Genomic DNA, 15,824 nt, shown 5'->3' on the forward strand with positions numbered 1-15,824 from the left:
ATTTAAACACGCTTTTTTAATGTATTTTTTTAAGTGACTTATGATAATAATTAAACAGTATCCAAAACTGTTGCTCTGTTAACTTTTCCCTTCATGGCTATTGTCCCCTCCCCACCCCATATGTCTTTTGTGCAATAAAACTGTTGCTCTATTTAACTTTTTCATTATTTTCTTTTATGACCTAGAAAAAGTTACATTCAAAAATTATATTTTTAAATAACATATCACTGATAAAGCTTCATTCATAATGTTTCAATATGAGTTTAGAATTCACTAATCATGGATGTCACTGCATAACAGCACTCTCAGAGCTCTAAGAATGTACTACAACAACAGCCGCAGAGTTGAAAGAACATACTACAATAACAGCACCTCCACTGTCATATGAATGTTCTACAACAGCACCCAGAGTTGTAATAACATGCTACAATGACAGTACCCCACTGTCATAAGAATGTTCTACAACAGCACCCAGAGTTGTAATAACATGCTACAATGACAGTACCTCCACTGTCATAAGAATGTTCTACAACAGCACCCAGAGTTGTAATAACATGCTACAATGACAGTACCCCACTGTCATAAGATGTTCTACAACAGCACCCAGAGTTGTAATAACATGCTACAATGACAGTACCCCACTGTCATAAGGATGTTCTACAACTACAACACCACCCAGAGTTGTAATAACATGCTACAATGACAGTACCCCACTGTCATAAGATGTTCTACAACAGCACCCAGAGTTGTAATAACATGCTACAATGACAGTACCCCACTGTTATAAGGATGTTCTACAACAGCACCCAGAGTTGTAATAACATGCTACAATGACAGTACCCCACTGTCATAAGGATGTTCTACAACTACAACAGCACCCAGAGTTGTAATAACATGCTACAATGACAGTACCCCACTGTCATAAGATGTTCTACAACAGCACCCAGAGTTGTAATAACATGCTACAATGACAGTACCCTACTATTATAAGGATGTTCTACACCACCACCCAGTGTTGTAATAACATGCTACAATGACAGTACCCCACTGTCATAAGGATGTTCTACAACTACAACAGCACCCAGAGTTGTAATAACATGCTACAATGACAGTACCCTACTGTCATAAGAATTTTCTACAACACCACCCAGTGTTGTAATAACATGCTACAATGACAGTACCCCACTGATATAAGAATGTTCTACAACAGCACCCAGAGTTGTAATAACATACTACAATAACAGCACCTCCACTGTCATAAGGATGTTCTACAACAGCACCCAGAGCTGTAATAACATGCTCCAATGACAGTACCCCACTGTTATAAGGATGTTCTACAACACCACCCAGAGTTGTAATATGCTACAATGATAGTACCCCGCTGTCATAAGAATGTTCTACAGCAGCACCCAGAGTTGTAATAGCATGCTACAATGACAGTACCCACACTTTTGGAGTAAGCTACAACAATAGCAGTTTCTCCACAGTTATAAGAACATACTACAGTGACAGTACCCCACTGCTATAAGAATGTACTGCAACAAAAGTACCCCAGAGTTGAAAGCTCATACCACAATGATATCACCTTGTAAGCTGTAAGAACATATTGCATTGCTGTGGTACAGCACTGTTCTTCACAGGTACTTGCAAGACATGCAGTCCAAAAGACCATTAAGGAGCCTAGCTTAAATTCCCAATTATCCCAAAACACTGTCTGGTTAACTGACTTGCTCAAAGTTGAACAGTACACAAATGAAGGTGGAATAATAAAAACAAATCTGTTGCCGCTCAAGAAAGTACATAAGGTAGTTTATGTTGAACAAAGACAAAACAAACAGCAATTAATGCATTTACATTAGTAATAGATGATAAAAGGCTTACCTCTCAGTGTATCTGGAATATCTTTTACTCCAAATTCCTTTAGTTGGGCATCAGACAGTACATTATTCCCTGCCAATCAATGACAGCAACAACAGATAAATGTACAGCCAGAAAACTAGAAACCTCAAAACATTCAAAGCACTCATTGTGATCATACCCACAGTAATGTAAGATCTATATGAGGACACTTACCACAACAGCAAGGCTTTGAGGGAGGGATTTCTGAAACTTGTTGGTACTTTTGTGTAGGAATTCAGCCCCTCTACCTTCCTGCCCAAATAGGTTTTCAATATTTTTTTTTTCACTGTGGGCTGTATTTTATTTATCTATTTTAATGTCTGAGTGTTTGAAGCAAAGCTTATGCTGTCTGCAGAGTTCCACATATCTCATTATGTACTGAACAGGCATGTAATATGTGGAAATTCTGTTAATAATTAAAAACATATGTGACTGTTTTTTTTTAAAGCAACCAAGCAAATACAATAACCTCTACATCAGGACTCAGGATGTAATGCTAGCTTTTACATCCCTTCACTATAACAAATGTAAAAGTGCATTCTTTCTGGAGTCTGGATAGGCTGTGAAACGTAAGAAGCCAAAAAATGAAAGTCATTTGGCATGCTGGCATTCCATTTAAGTTATAACCCTCCCTATTTTTGTCTGCTGCTATCATAATGATTGGTTAGCACACCAAGCTAAGCTAACCAATCACGCGCAGGATCACAGCCTCAGCTACTATTTATTTTTAATTAATCATTGAAATAAGTGAAAATGCTGCGTGACAGAATCAGCATTGTTGACTCATAGCATTATGATTCAAATGTACTATTTTATTCAGTTTGAATGATCCCTTAATCTTTTGCCTTAGCTACGAAGTTGGAGAGTTGAGTTCTGCAAACCCTATATAAAGAACAAGAATGAGTGTCTTTTATAACTTGAGGTCAGGTTTTGGTAGTCGAGGGTTTCTTCTAAGAGCTTACTACTTAGTCTTCTCCCATGGTAGTCTTTCACACACAAGAAAAATATTTACAGTGTCATATAACTTCAAAACATTTATCTCAAACTATAAATTCCACTTTGGATCCTTAAATAACTTCAGCTAATTATTTTTTATACTTGTCAAGTACAATTTTAAGTTTCATCCAACATTTAAAGTTTAACTTCTTATCAAATGCTCCTAACAGAATCTGTCTCATTATGACAAAAAATAGTGGCAATCTTTATAAAATATGAAAACATTTGCGAAATAGACTTTGTCCAGTTTACAGTATTTACATCACACATTTCTACAGCATTATTTTATAAGTATTGTAATAAATTACTGTAGAAATAGCATGTCACATATCACAAGACCCTAGAGATTCTCTATCTTTTATTATTGTTATTACTTTTTATTGCCAAGCTCACTGGCCACAGCTGTCTGTTTCAGGAGTAAACTGGAAATACTTTGTCTGTTTATGTCACTTGCTGTTTTACAATAAGTAATGAACTTGCTAGCTGACTCTTTCTTAGACATGGTGTATATTATGTGTATTTGGTTCATAGGTTACTAGGCTAATGGCCCTGGAGTCCTTACATGCCAAAGCCATATTTATCCTGAGTTGCCCCAGTTGTCAGTGGTTAAGTGAGTGAAGTTCACAGAGCTAAGGGTCTATGGTAGTTAATAACGATTTCTTCATTCCATGAGGGACAAGGGCGCCACCCGAGAAATGAATTTGTGGTCACCTATCCATTGATTTAGATTGTGTCTGAAGAGGATCTGAGAGTGGCTCTGTTTCACATGACCTGGAAGCTTCTTCCAGGGAAGTGGCAGTCTCAGTATCTAGCACTCCAGCATGACCTATTCATGTCAGAGGCTAGGTTAAGACCCCTGGAGCAAATGACCTTTGTGCAGTTTAATTTACAAATGTATAGCATTTCCATCACAGCTGGGTCAAAGACTGCCCTGTAAACCAGGCACAGGTCACCCCCTTAGCAACCTGTAGGTGACAGAACACAGTGACAGGCCTTTCAGTCTTTCCATGTAAGACTTGCTTTGCCTACCCTGTAATTTCTTGGTGAGAAACCTCTGTGGTGTCTCCAGTTTTTGCAGGTGTCGGGTGAGGTACATGCAAAAGGGAGCACTGTAGTCAATTGTTAGTCTGATGAGGGACGACTATAATGGAATTATAACATCCTTAGATCTGGATGTGATGCCTTTACTTATACAACATGCCACAAAGAAGGATTTCCTTACTACAGTGGACAAGTGGTGGTCAAAGTTCAGATTGCTATCAACCTGAGTACCCAGATTACATACTACTGGGTCTACTCTTAGGGGGGGTGCTGTCTATAATGTGATTAGCAGGAATGTCAGCTTTTCCAAAGGTAATAATAATGCAGTTATTATTATTATTATCATCATCATCATCATCATCATCATCATCTATTACTATTATTATTATTATTATTATCCTTTTTTATTGAAATTGCTTTGTGGCTCTGTCTCTCTGTGTTTCTGTCACTTTCCTTGACCACTCAGCTCTCACCTACATCCAGTGGGAACCAATCATTATATAATACTCTGTAATGTAGCACCCTGGACAGCTCAGTGTGGACTAGGCAAGAGAATGAAGATGCATCCAGGATTCAATCTTTTACTTTTTAGTTTTTAAAGTAAAATATAACAGTAATTCTGCATAGATATTTATTTATTTATTTTATTTATTTATCTTTTGTTAACTGGGTTAGTCCACTGGGCTTGTGGCCCATTTTCAGTGGAGACCCGAGGAGAAAAGCCCCACTCAAAGAACAAATTACAGAAGTTTACATAGTAAAAATGAGAGAATTAGGGTGCAATAAATACTTACATACATGGCATCTAGGAAATATAAGTACAAATCAACAACAGTATTCATGCCATAATGAAAATTAACAAATGAAATAAAGTCAGCATGGACAATAGGTAAAATAAAAAAATACAAAAAAAGCATGTCAATTTACAATAGCTCATCAGAGATAAGCCTATTAAAATGTAATTAATGATTAAACCAAGTTGGAAGGGAGGAAGAAGAAGTATTAGGATGAAGATTTAGCAGGAGCTTTGCACAGTGGCATAGCATAGGTAAAACAGTGCTGGAAATATAAGAGATCAAGTCAGGAAAGGACAATTAAATTGTAGCAATTGGGTTAGTAAAAGTTAGGTAGGGTGGTGACAGGTGTGGGAAGGAGAGTTGGCAAAGTAGTTCTTCAATTCTCTTTTGAAAAGGGAGGAAGAATGGCTAGACCATATATTGCTGGGGAGTTTGTTCCAAGTTTAAGATATAGACCACTTATAAAGTAATTTGCCTATTCTTTTATTAGGCTTGTTGGTGTTTAGTAGCTGTTGGTCACTACTACGGAGAGATCGGGAAGGTTTGTAAAGGGATAGGAGGTCAGACAGGGAGGTTTGTAAAGAAGAGAGTGTGTCATCTGAAGCTGAGAAAGTCATAGTTGTTGAGGGAATTCAAGCCACTGTAGTTGTTGAAGGGCAAGGCAGTGATGGGATTTGTAAGGGAAGTTATAGGCAAATCTGGCTATCTGGTTATATGTTTGTTCAGGTTTGGTTAAAAGATTTGCTTGGAGGTGAATAAATATAGGAGAGGCATAGAGTAGGCAAGGGAGGAGGTAGGCTTGAGTTACTGAAGTCCTTGAAGTGATGGATAAGAATTTTGTTTCTATACAAGAGACCGAGTTTTTGATTTGTCTTTTTGACTGACTGCTGGATATGAAGGTCGAATTAAAGTTAATCATCAATCGTGATTCCTAAAAGTTTGGTATGGGAGTCAGCATGAATGATAGTATTATCTAGGAAAGAGATAGTAAAGGAAGTTTTAAGAATTGACAGATTTAGGAAGGAAGAAGAGAAGCTTGGTGTTCTTGGGATTAAGGATGAGTTGGATATTGATTAGCCAGTGTTCAGTGGCATTAAACGAAGTTTGTGTAAGGGAGCGAAGGTTGGTAAGGTTGTCGGTGAGGACAATAAGAGCAGAGACATCTGCATACACATACTGGATCAGAGATGAGGTGCAGCAGGTGGAGCGTAGATTGCTAGTAAAAATATTAAAGAGAAGGAGGCCTAGAATATATCCTTGGGTTACACCTGTTTGGATAGGTAAAAAAGGAGAGCAGGAAGTCTGCATCTGACAGATTGCTGCCTGTTATTAAGATAACTAGAGAGCCATAGGGTGGTAGATGCAGAGAGATTGCGTTCAGTTAATTTAGTAAGAAGCTTAGGGTGGGAGACTGTGTCAAATGCCTTGGAGAGATCAAGGAATAGGCATGATACCAATTTGTTGCTGTCTTTTGCCACTGCTATAGTTCGGGTGAAGGATAGAAGGGCAGTGGATGCACTGTGGTGGGGCCTAAATCTGTGCTGAGAGGGAGTGAGCAGGTTTTCCTGGAATAGGTATTCAAGAAGTTGTTTGTGAATACATTTCTCTAGAATTTTTGAGAGAGGTGAGAGGACAGCAATAGGATGCAAACTGGAAGGGTCGGTGGAGTTGCTTCCATTAAGAAGTGGAATTGTATAAAAGGATTTCCAAATTTCTTGGACTGAGGATTCTTTAATAGAATGGTTAATAAACATAGAAACAGGATATGCTATTGTATTGGCTGCAAGTTTGAGAAATTGGGGGGGGGTAAGCTGTCGAAGGAGGGAGAACAAGGCTTAACTGTTTGCAGAAGAGATTTTATATAAGCAGTGGAAACAGGTTTCAGAGTGAAAGCAGAGTGGTGGCTAGTGGTGGAGGGGGTGGGGGGTTGTGATTGGTTAGTGTCTGGAGGGGTAAGTTTGTGGATAGAGTCTATGAAGTAATTGTTTAGTAGGGTGGCAGTTTCAAGTGGAGTTTTATTCATGAAGGGGTTGGGGTAGAAGGTTTCCCTGGATGGAGTATGTTGCGCATGGTGTTTCAAAACTTTTTGGGTTTAAAGTATGGGTAGATTGAGCTTCAAGATAGATGTTTTTCTTGTCACGGATAATATGTTTTTTGGTAAGGTTTCTTAGTTCTTTGAATTAAGGGAGGAGGGAAGAAGATTTTGACTTTGTCTATTGTTTCCAGGTAGAGTCTCTGAGTTTCATGGTGGAAAGAGTATCTTTGGAAAGCCAGGGTGTGGGCTAAGATTTAATCCTAATTTTCCTGATGGGTGCTAGGGAGTTAAGTAGGTTTAGGAAAGTACTGTTAAACTCATGAACAATGTCATCTAGAGGAAGGTTGAATAAGTAAGACCAGTTTATAAGTGAGAGTTGGAAGGTGAAAGTTTCAGTGTTGAGGTTAGATAGGTTGAGGCAGTCTCTACAAAGGTGGGTTTTAGGTGTATGAGAAGCTACTCTTAGTATAGAGATAGGGAGGTGGTCACTTAAGGAGTTTGGTAAAGTTTTGGGATTATGGTAATAGTTAGGGTTGGAAGTTAAGATCCAGTCAAGAATGGAGCTGGAGTTTTTACTGATATGAGTGCGAAAGGAAAAGAGTTGACTGAACCCAAAGAGGTTTATATTAAGGCTAGGGGAGTGGAGGGAGAGTTTATTCCAATCGATATTGACATTGCCTGGTAAGATTGTCTCATAAGTTAGATTTTGAGAGATCCAGAATAAGATAGATTCATGAATGGGAATGTTGTTACCAAGAGGTATATAGATAGATGCTACTGCAAATTCTTCTGTGGGTTAAGGTGGCAGTTAAGGAAGATTAGTTTGACAGGTGAGAAGTCTGGAAGGAGTAGGGGGGAGGTTAAGCAGTTCCAAGTACATGATAGCAACACCGCCTCCTTTTTAGGAAAGTCTATCTTGCTGGAATATATTATAGCCAGGGGGAAGAATTTCAGAGTTAGTAATATGAGATTTGAGACACGTTTCTGAGAGAGCTAGAATGTGGGAAGAGTGGTTAGGTATCCAAGCGTGTATGTCTGTGATTTTGTTAGTGAGACTTTGTAGGTTTATGGAGTAGATAGATAAGTGTTCAGTTGGGAAGGCTCGGGGTTGGTGCCTGTTAGTTGAAGTGGAGGTGGTGGGGTTGGAGGAAGAGGATGTACCAGGATTGGGGTAGATGTCCCCAGCTGGTAGGAAAGCGGAAATAAGCTGGGTTTAGAGAAGCAGAAGTCGTAGGTAGTGGGTTTGAACTTTTGTTTAGTGGAAGGGAGAGAGATAGTGAAATGTTTTAGCTTGTGATTATGAATACAGGAGGTACTAATGAGAGAGGCTGAGATTGGGAAGTTCAGGTGTTCATTGAAGGTGGCTGTTGCTTGCGAAAGAGTGGGAGACAGAGTAGGGTACAGAAGGTTGGAGTCATAAGATGTTATGTTGGAGAGGATGAACAGAATGGGAGGTAAGAGGATACCGTTATGCATACTGTTATGGTATGGGGATGTGTATGGATATGAGGAGAGTGCGATTATTGATTATATGGGGATAATGTAAAAAAGTTAAGGAGTAAGGATGAGCAGTTGGTGGAGGAGGGGATGGGAAGATTAAGTGAAAGAAAGACTAAGGGGTACAGTTTGGGTGGAGAGAGGATAACTGATTTGTGCTATAAATCTGGAAGATAATGAGAGGATTGTGAGGTAGAGGAGGAAAGTAGAAATGCAGAGGGTTAATGATTAGATCAGGGAGGAGCTGATTGGATAAATGAATTGGGGGTAGAGCCCTTGCAGAGAGGTTAGAGTATAAAGCTGGAGTAATTAGTGGTGGGTGGAAATGGGGGTAGGGTAGAGGAGTGGAGTGAGCCCGAGCATAGTGAGGGCGAATGGAGCAGGCAGACCCTGGCTTCAGCAAGGTAAGTTGTTATGAGGTGAAAAAGTGTAATATGGAGAGCAGGGAAAAGAAGCATTTTAAGGAGGCTGCATGCAGCATAGATGGCTCCCTAAGGGGTAGAGAAGGTAGGGCATGGAAAAGTTAGGTAAAAGGGGGAAAGAAAATAACTGTATACACAGGGGAGAAAACAAGGTTGCTAGGAATGTTGGTACTGAAGTTTGTAAAGAAAGGAACTACAGAGGTACTGCTGGTGAGATAGTGTGCAACTATGAACATTAGTTACTAATGCTAGAGGCTAGCTACAGTCAGGGGGTGTACACAGAGTTGTGAGGTAATTTATGAGGGGCTAGTGGGTAGGGGTCAAGGGTTACAGAAAAAAAAAACAATTGAACCAGTTCTCTTACATCCACTACAATTTCATATATGGGTCCTGGGTAGTAGTTTTGGACATCCACTGGGTTTAGAGAGTGAGCTTTTACTTAGGTTCAGCTTGAGTTTAGGTTTTGATTCTCTGGGACCACCGACAAGAAGATTTGGTTTAGGTTAGGGTGTGCTACCTGAATAAAAAGGGAAAAATAAACAAAACTTAGTGTAAGAACATGGATAATCTCTTGCACAAAGCCACCTCCTCTCAACTCTATTATACGCAGCACCAATCTTTACCCAAATCAGACAATGTGACCTAGACAAACTAGAATCATGCTACAATAAAATAGCCAAGTTTGCTACTAACTCAACCTATAGAACCCTATAGAATGGCAAATATTGACACAATCTGATACATGGCCAGGTCTCAATGAGAGAACATCTATCACTCCAGTATTGAAACTTAAAGCGTTGCACAGGGGAAAAATACATTAATATATTAATATTAATATTCAGAATTATGCTTTACAAGTTTGCAATGTTTGATGCACAGTGTTGTGTGTAATTAGATTTTTTTATTAATGCTTATATAAAATTAAAAAAAAAATTAGATTTTTAATATATTTTACATACATTTTTCAGAATATTATTATTAGAATTTTGTTAAATGAATTTTTGTGCTCTTTTTAATGAATTTTGTAAAAACATCCAGTTATTTTGGTAACCAACCAGTAGATGGCGCATTACTGATAACCAATATGTGGAAAGGAAATGACATCATTAGATTGTTCATCAGCTGACAATTTGAAATTATATAAGGAAATGACATCATTGCTGCTGTTTGTCTGAAGAAGTTTGACATAGATCAAACGAAAAGCGCTTCACAGTTTATTTGATTTGAGCTTTTGTCTTCAATAAAATATCTTTTTGACTTCTGCATCGTGGTTTGGTGGCTACTCCTGGATATTTTCTTCAGTTTGTTAATGTTTATTTTCCAATACTTTGGAGGATGACTGGAGTGGAAAGGGGGGGGTGACATTTTCTTCAAATCTGTTAGCTAGCAGGTTGGCTATTACCTCTGGTTGAGTACGGGTGGTGCCATCCACAGCCAGTTCAGCACATAGCTGGGTATTCCCTTTTAGATTTCAGATGTAGCTAAAAATACCTTGTGATTATCCTTAGCTAGGGAGATTATATTTACTTTGTAATTAGCTTTGGAGGACTTGGCAAGATCTCTAATTTGCATTTTTAAGCTAGAGAGGGTTTTCTTCCTCTGCTGAGCCAGTTCCTTCTTGTTCTTGGACATTAGTTTCTTTCTCTTGTTGTAGAGCCTGTTTATACTAGGAGACCATCAGGGTGGCCTGCTTTTCAGCAAGGCCTGGTTTTAATCTGGACAGGTACAGCAGATTCTGTACAACTGCTTAAATGGTTATACAGGGTAACAGTGTACACATCTGCATAGAAGTCCATGTTAGCTGCATTCAAGGGGGTATGAAACTTCTTATACCATCCCTTAGTAGGAAGTGATATGTCTTTGAAAATTCGTAAGTATTTTTCAGCTTGGTGGGTTATCTGATCTCATAATTACATCAAATGAGACTGATTTATGATTTATTTACCAGGGAGGACATAACATGGGGGGGGGATGCTCTCCCATGTCAGTGAGTACTATGAACAGGACATCTAAGCCTCTTGTGGGTATGCTGACTAGCTCTTCCAGAGCATTTGCATTGACAAAGTCCAAGAACCTCTGACCCACCATGTTTTTGGTCATGTATGTTTCCCGGTCAATGGTGGGATAATTAAAATCACCCACGAGTAAGGTGTTGGGTTGTATGGTAAGTGTAACTCCAGGCATGTGCTATGCTTTTCCTGTTTCATGGTGGTGGACTTATAGCTAGCTGTGATGTGGTAGGGAGCTTTGCCCACAGTTAATTGGACATGGAGTGGCTCAAGAGAGTCATACTGTTTGACCAGTCTAGAGGTGTACTTATCCTTAATGAAGATGGATACACCTCCTCCTCCTTTGGTTCTTTCATGCTCAGTTTGTGGTCTGAATGTATGGAAGACATTGTAGCCCTGCATGGCCAAGGTGCTTTCTGCACCTTTGAACCATGTCTCAGTGACTGCAGAGATGTCAGCATATTCCAAAGTAAGGAGTGCTTCCAAGGAATGCAGTTTCTTGTTTAGACTCCTAGAATTAAGCAGGAGTACCTTGAGTTTGTCTAGAGAAGATTTTATGTTGGGAGGTTAGTTATTTTGACACTGCCTAAAAGAGGCACAATAAGGGGTGGTTAATGCCTTTGTCAGTATCTGAAAGCCTAGAAGAGACAGGTGAAGACCATCTCTGGAAAAGCAACATGGCCTGCCAACCATGTCTTTCAAGGATGACAGATACTGGACCCTCTTGGACTAACACCAGAAGCTAAACCAATTGCTAATGTCAATCATTTTTTGTTTGTATATTGTGGCATCATTCTTGGAGAAGGCTGAATGCTGCTTAAGGCTAGGCTTATATTGACTTCCAAAATGGCAGCACATTGAGTAACAGCTTAATTCTAGCTCTCCCAGTGTCAAAACAGAAACTTAGCAGAGAAAGCCAGAGGAGTGGGATTTCTGGGATAATTTCAGCAACTGGCTAGTAAGTCTACTGCCTGCATGCCAGGAAAAAAGAAATACAGAGGGCCTGAAGGAAAATCAGCTACAAAAGGCAACAAAAAACACTGACTGAAAAGAGTACTGCAGCTGTTCAGCCAAAAACAGTGCAATCTCCAGACATTACTTCCAGTAACCTAGAGGAAAGTATAAGGCAACTACACACAGACCTGACTAAAATAAATGAAACACTGATGAAGTATATCAGCTTAATAAAAGGCTGGAAAAAATGGAAGAAGCTTTAAACAGATATTCAGATCAGGTGATAAAACTGATATATATAAAACCAATCTATGGAAGTTTGGAAGCTAGGAGGGAAAACTGATAAAGATCTAGAAGGTTTTGTTTAACAGCATTTTAAGAGAAAGGACAACGTCTTGCAAGAAAGCGGTGGTAGCTGTAATACCTAAAGAGGGTAAAAATCCATCAGATCCAGGTTCATACAGGCCCATCTCAATACTAAACTATGATTATAAAGTTTATGTCTATAATGGCTAAAAGAATGGCAAAAGTGAGGCCAAAATTGATATATATCATTCAATGTGGTTTTGTGGAGGAGAGACAGCCATTTGACAACATTAACGTTACATTAGTGATCCAGAGTGAAGCAGAATGTAACAAAATACCATTGTTGTTGCTGGGTCTTGATGTAGTGAAAGCATTTGACAGAGTAAGCTGGGAGTTTATGCGCAGAGCAATGGAAACATTTGCATTCTCCAATACAATTATAAGGTTGATTAGGAGGATATATGGGGGATTGGAGGTGAAAATTAAAGTGGGTGGGGTCCTCTCAGATAATTTCTGCTTGAGCAGAGGAACCAGGCAGAGACGTCCTTTCCCCCCTTTGTTATTTACATTATATTTAGAACCACTGGCAAAGAAAATAAGGGACTCACATATATTCAAGGGTATAACTCGTATTACAGTCAAGAAAAGCTGGCTCTATTTGCAGATGACATTATTTTATACCTGACAAAACCAGAAAGGGACATTTCAGACAGTTTCAGATCTTTTCGGGATACAAAAGTAATGAAGCTAAAACAAAGGCAATAGAGGTAAATTATGTACCCACACATGAATTGATTCAGGAATATCCATATTTATAGGGACATGATAAAATTAAGTATTTAGGAGTATAGATTTAAAATTATTCTGGTGTGGCAGCTAAGGATATGTGGGAAGAGACTAAACAAAAGATAATGCAAAAACTGAGAAAATGGAAGCTCTGTTATACGCCCCTTTAGTCCTATAAACAGGTCAGGCATACTTTATTCAACCAGAGAAGATGTTGTGGATAGCAATTAATAAAGAGCTGAAGGATTTTATCTGGGAGGAGAAGATAGCAAGAGTCAAGTGGGATAAGCTCATTCTACCAAAAGAACAGAGGGGGGCTGGGAACAGAGGGGGGCTGGTATTACCTGATTTGAAGTGGTATTTCAGAGCAACACATTTAAATCTTCGATACATAGCACAAGCAGAAAACTATAATTTAAAGTGGAAAGTGATGATGATGAAACAGGGGGGAGGCTCAAGAAACAAGGAGAGATTGGGATTTGGGATGCAGACCTTTAAGGAGAGTAACAATAATCATACAGAATATTATATTCGTAAAGTAGCAGAAAGTATTCTAAGAACTAAGCCAACACGGAAATGGAGAAAGGAGATAATGCCAATAGGTATGACTGCAATTAGGGATACAGATAATAGGCAAGAAGGGGCTGGAATTTTGTTTGAGAAAAGAAACAAAAGTATGGGGGCAAATAACTAGTCAATGAAAGGTAATAGAATGGGAAGATGCCAAGAACTTATTTGACTGCAGGTTAGTGATTGCCTTCCCTATCAAGGGTTGATATCAGAGTACAGGCAAAGAGAAAGAAATAAGGGGCCTTAAATGAAACACCAGCAGTGTTAGAGATTTTAGTAGAATCTAAAACAGTAGTTGCCATTAAGAAAGGAATAATTAGTAGAGTGTATAAAATATTGCATGACAGCTATAAGAATCAATCAGAAGAGGTTAGAAAGGATTGGGAAGACAGACTGGATAGGAAATTCACAAAGAAGAAACAAAGGGAGATATATGTATGTCTCGCAAACATGCAACAAAGTCTAGAAGATTTAGGATCTTTGCTTGGAAGTGTTTGCATAGGTATTTTTATACCCTAAGTAGACGGCAAAGAATTTTTCCTCAGGTAGATGGAAAATGTTGGAGGTGTGGTGGGGAAGAAAGTGATAACTTGGAACACATTTTCTGGGAGTGTAATGAGTTGACAAACTTTAAAGATTCCCTGCATAGCTCTGTCAGAGATAATGGGTGAGCAAATTGGTGTAATTAGGGAAATTATTTTTTGAGCTATGATACAGAATTGGAATTGCCTAGACACACCAAAGCCTTGTTGAATCGAATTATGGTGGCTGCCAAAAAAGCAATTACTAGAAAATGGAAATCAAAGTCTAAACCAATGTTACTAGAAGTAGTGAAGATAGTAACAGAGATAAAACAACTGGAATTGGGATCTTTAGAAAAGGGTAGGAGCAAATTACATAGGAAAAATGGGAATTGTGGGATCAACACATGCAAAGGAGGAATGAGGTTTAAAATAAGGCAGGATTTGAATGAGCTATGTAATGTCTGACTGACAAAGATGGGATAAATTTTATTTATAAGTGATGCATAATGTTTGCAGCTTCAGTTGTGTCAGCATGGTTTATAATGTATAATGTTTGCAACTGAAATTGTGTCGATATAGTTTATTTTCATTTATATAAATGTAAGATTGCTTATGTCATACCTGATAATTTAATAAATATGTTTCTCATTCAAAAAAAGGCTAGGCTTATACCTGCATGTGACACAATCTGAGAGCTTAGTCATGAAGCTATATGTGCTTCATATAGTATATGATATAGTATATGAGCTTCATATAGTCCAGTGAGGTACATCTCAAGTCATTCATCCCCACAAGGACTATGATGGAGCTAAACCAGTACTTCTGGTTGACTGACTTAAGTGCTTGAGTGAGTTGACAGATCCTGGCACCTGATAGGCAACTAACTGTATCCTGCTCCTTATCCAGCCTGGTGAGGGAATATCCGTTTGTCTCACAATGGAGTCACCTATGACCACTATACTTGGTTTTCTGGGGTTATGCCTTAAGAGCTTATTTGTTGAGACACTGGTGTGTGTTATTATGTGTTGTGGTTGTTTTTTGCATTGTTATGCATGCAAGTGTTTTCTGTTTGAGAGGCCTCTGATCTTTTGGTAAGTTGTTAGTGAGTACCTCTGCACATGTGGGTTTGTGTGTCGTGTCCTTGTTTATTGTGGGAAGTGTATGTGTGTGTGTGTGTGTGTGTGTGTGTGTGTGTGTGTGTGTGTGTGTGTGTGTGTGTGCTGACAACTAGTTTGGCATTTGATTTATCCTTATATGAGAGTCTTGCCTCCAATTTCATAGTGTAACTACATCTCTCACATAAAGTATTTGTTTGTTTCAGGTGTAAGTGGTTGTCAGTATACATGAGACAATTGCTACATTGCCTCAGGATGCCCATGTCTATCAGGCTGGCCAGAGAGATGATGGGAAACTCCCCATCCATGACAGCAGGCTCTTACTGTATGTTTTATTAGGGAAGGGAATGGGTTAATTTGACAGGACTCTGTAGTGCCGAGACTACAACACGGACCTATACTTTGTGTAGGCTAAGGATGATCAATAAGGCAATGCTGCTCAGTGCGCAACTGAGTTGCTCGTAGAGCAGCAGAAAAGCTTGGAAGGTTTTCACAATTCTTTAGGGAAAAACTGAACTTCTAAGCTTTTGCATCTGCACAAGGCACTGTTAACCGCCTCTGTGCAAGGAGCAGCACCGTACAAACGCAAGGCTTAAATGCAAACAAAGCAAAACAAGTTTTATGCTAATTACCGATCAGGGAAGCACACAATTAAAATTCACAGAACCGAATTGTAAGAGGATACAGTGCCCCAAAGAAACAAGTAGAAATCCAAATAAAGCACTCTTGAGGCGAAACCAAAAGCTGAAGAAAATAACTTTTAATGAACACTAAGGATTTATTTGGTGTTCATTAAAAGTTTTTAAAACACACAATTAAGCCTTCCACCAGCAATCCCCAACTCAGACAGGTTAGATCAGCACACATCTGCAA

General features: G+C 38.9%; 1 protein-coding gene across 1 annotated transcript in view; it reads right to left on the reverse strand.

The window, feature by feature from the left end:
* LOC122791466 (NACHT, LRR and PYD domains-containing protein 3-like) overlaps positions 1 to 15,824 on the reverse strand; it is a 772,530-nt gene that overhangs the window by 509,277 nt on the left and 247,429 nt on the right. The window contains exon 7 of the mRNA XM_044059210.1: positions 1,882 to 1,950. Coding sequence (XP_043915145.1) covers positions 1,882 to 1,950 — 69 coding nt within the window. The remainder of the gene's footprint in view (positions 1 to 1,881; positions 1,951 to 15,824) is intronic.

The sequence above is a fragment of the Protopterus annectens genome, chromosome 17.part0 (assembly GCF_019279795.1).
Source record: "Protopterus annectens isolate FY-2018-M chromosome 17.part0, PAN1.0, whole genome shotgun sequence".
Taxonomy (NCBI): Eukaryota; Metazoa; Chordata; order Ceratodontiformes; family Protopteridae; genus Protopterus; species Protopterus annectens.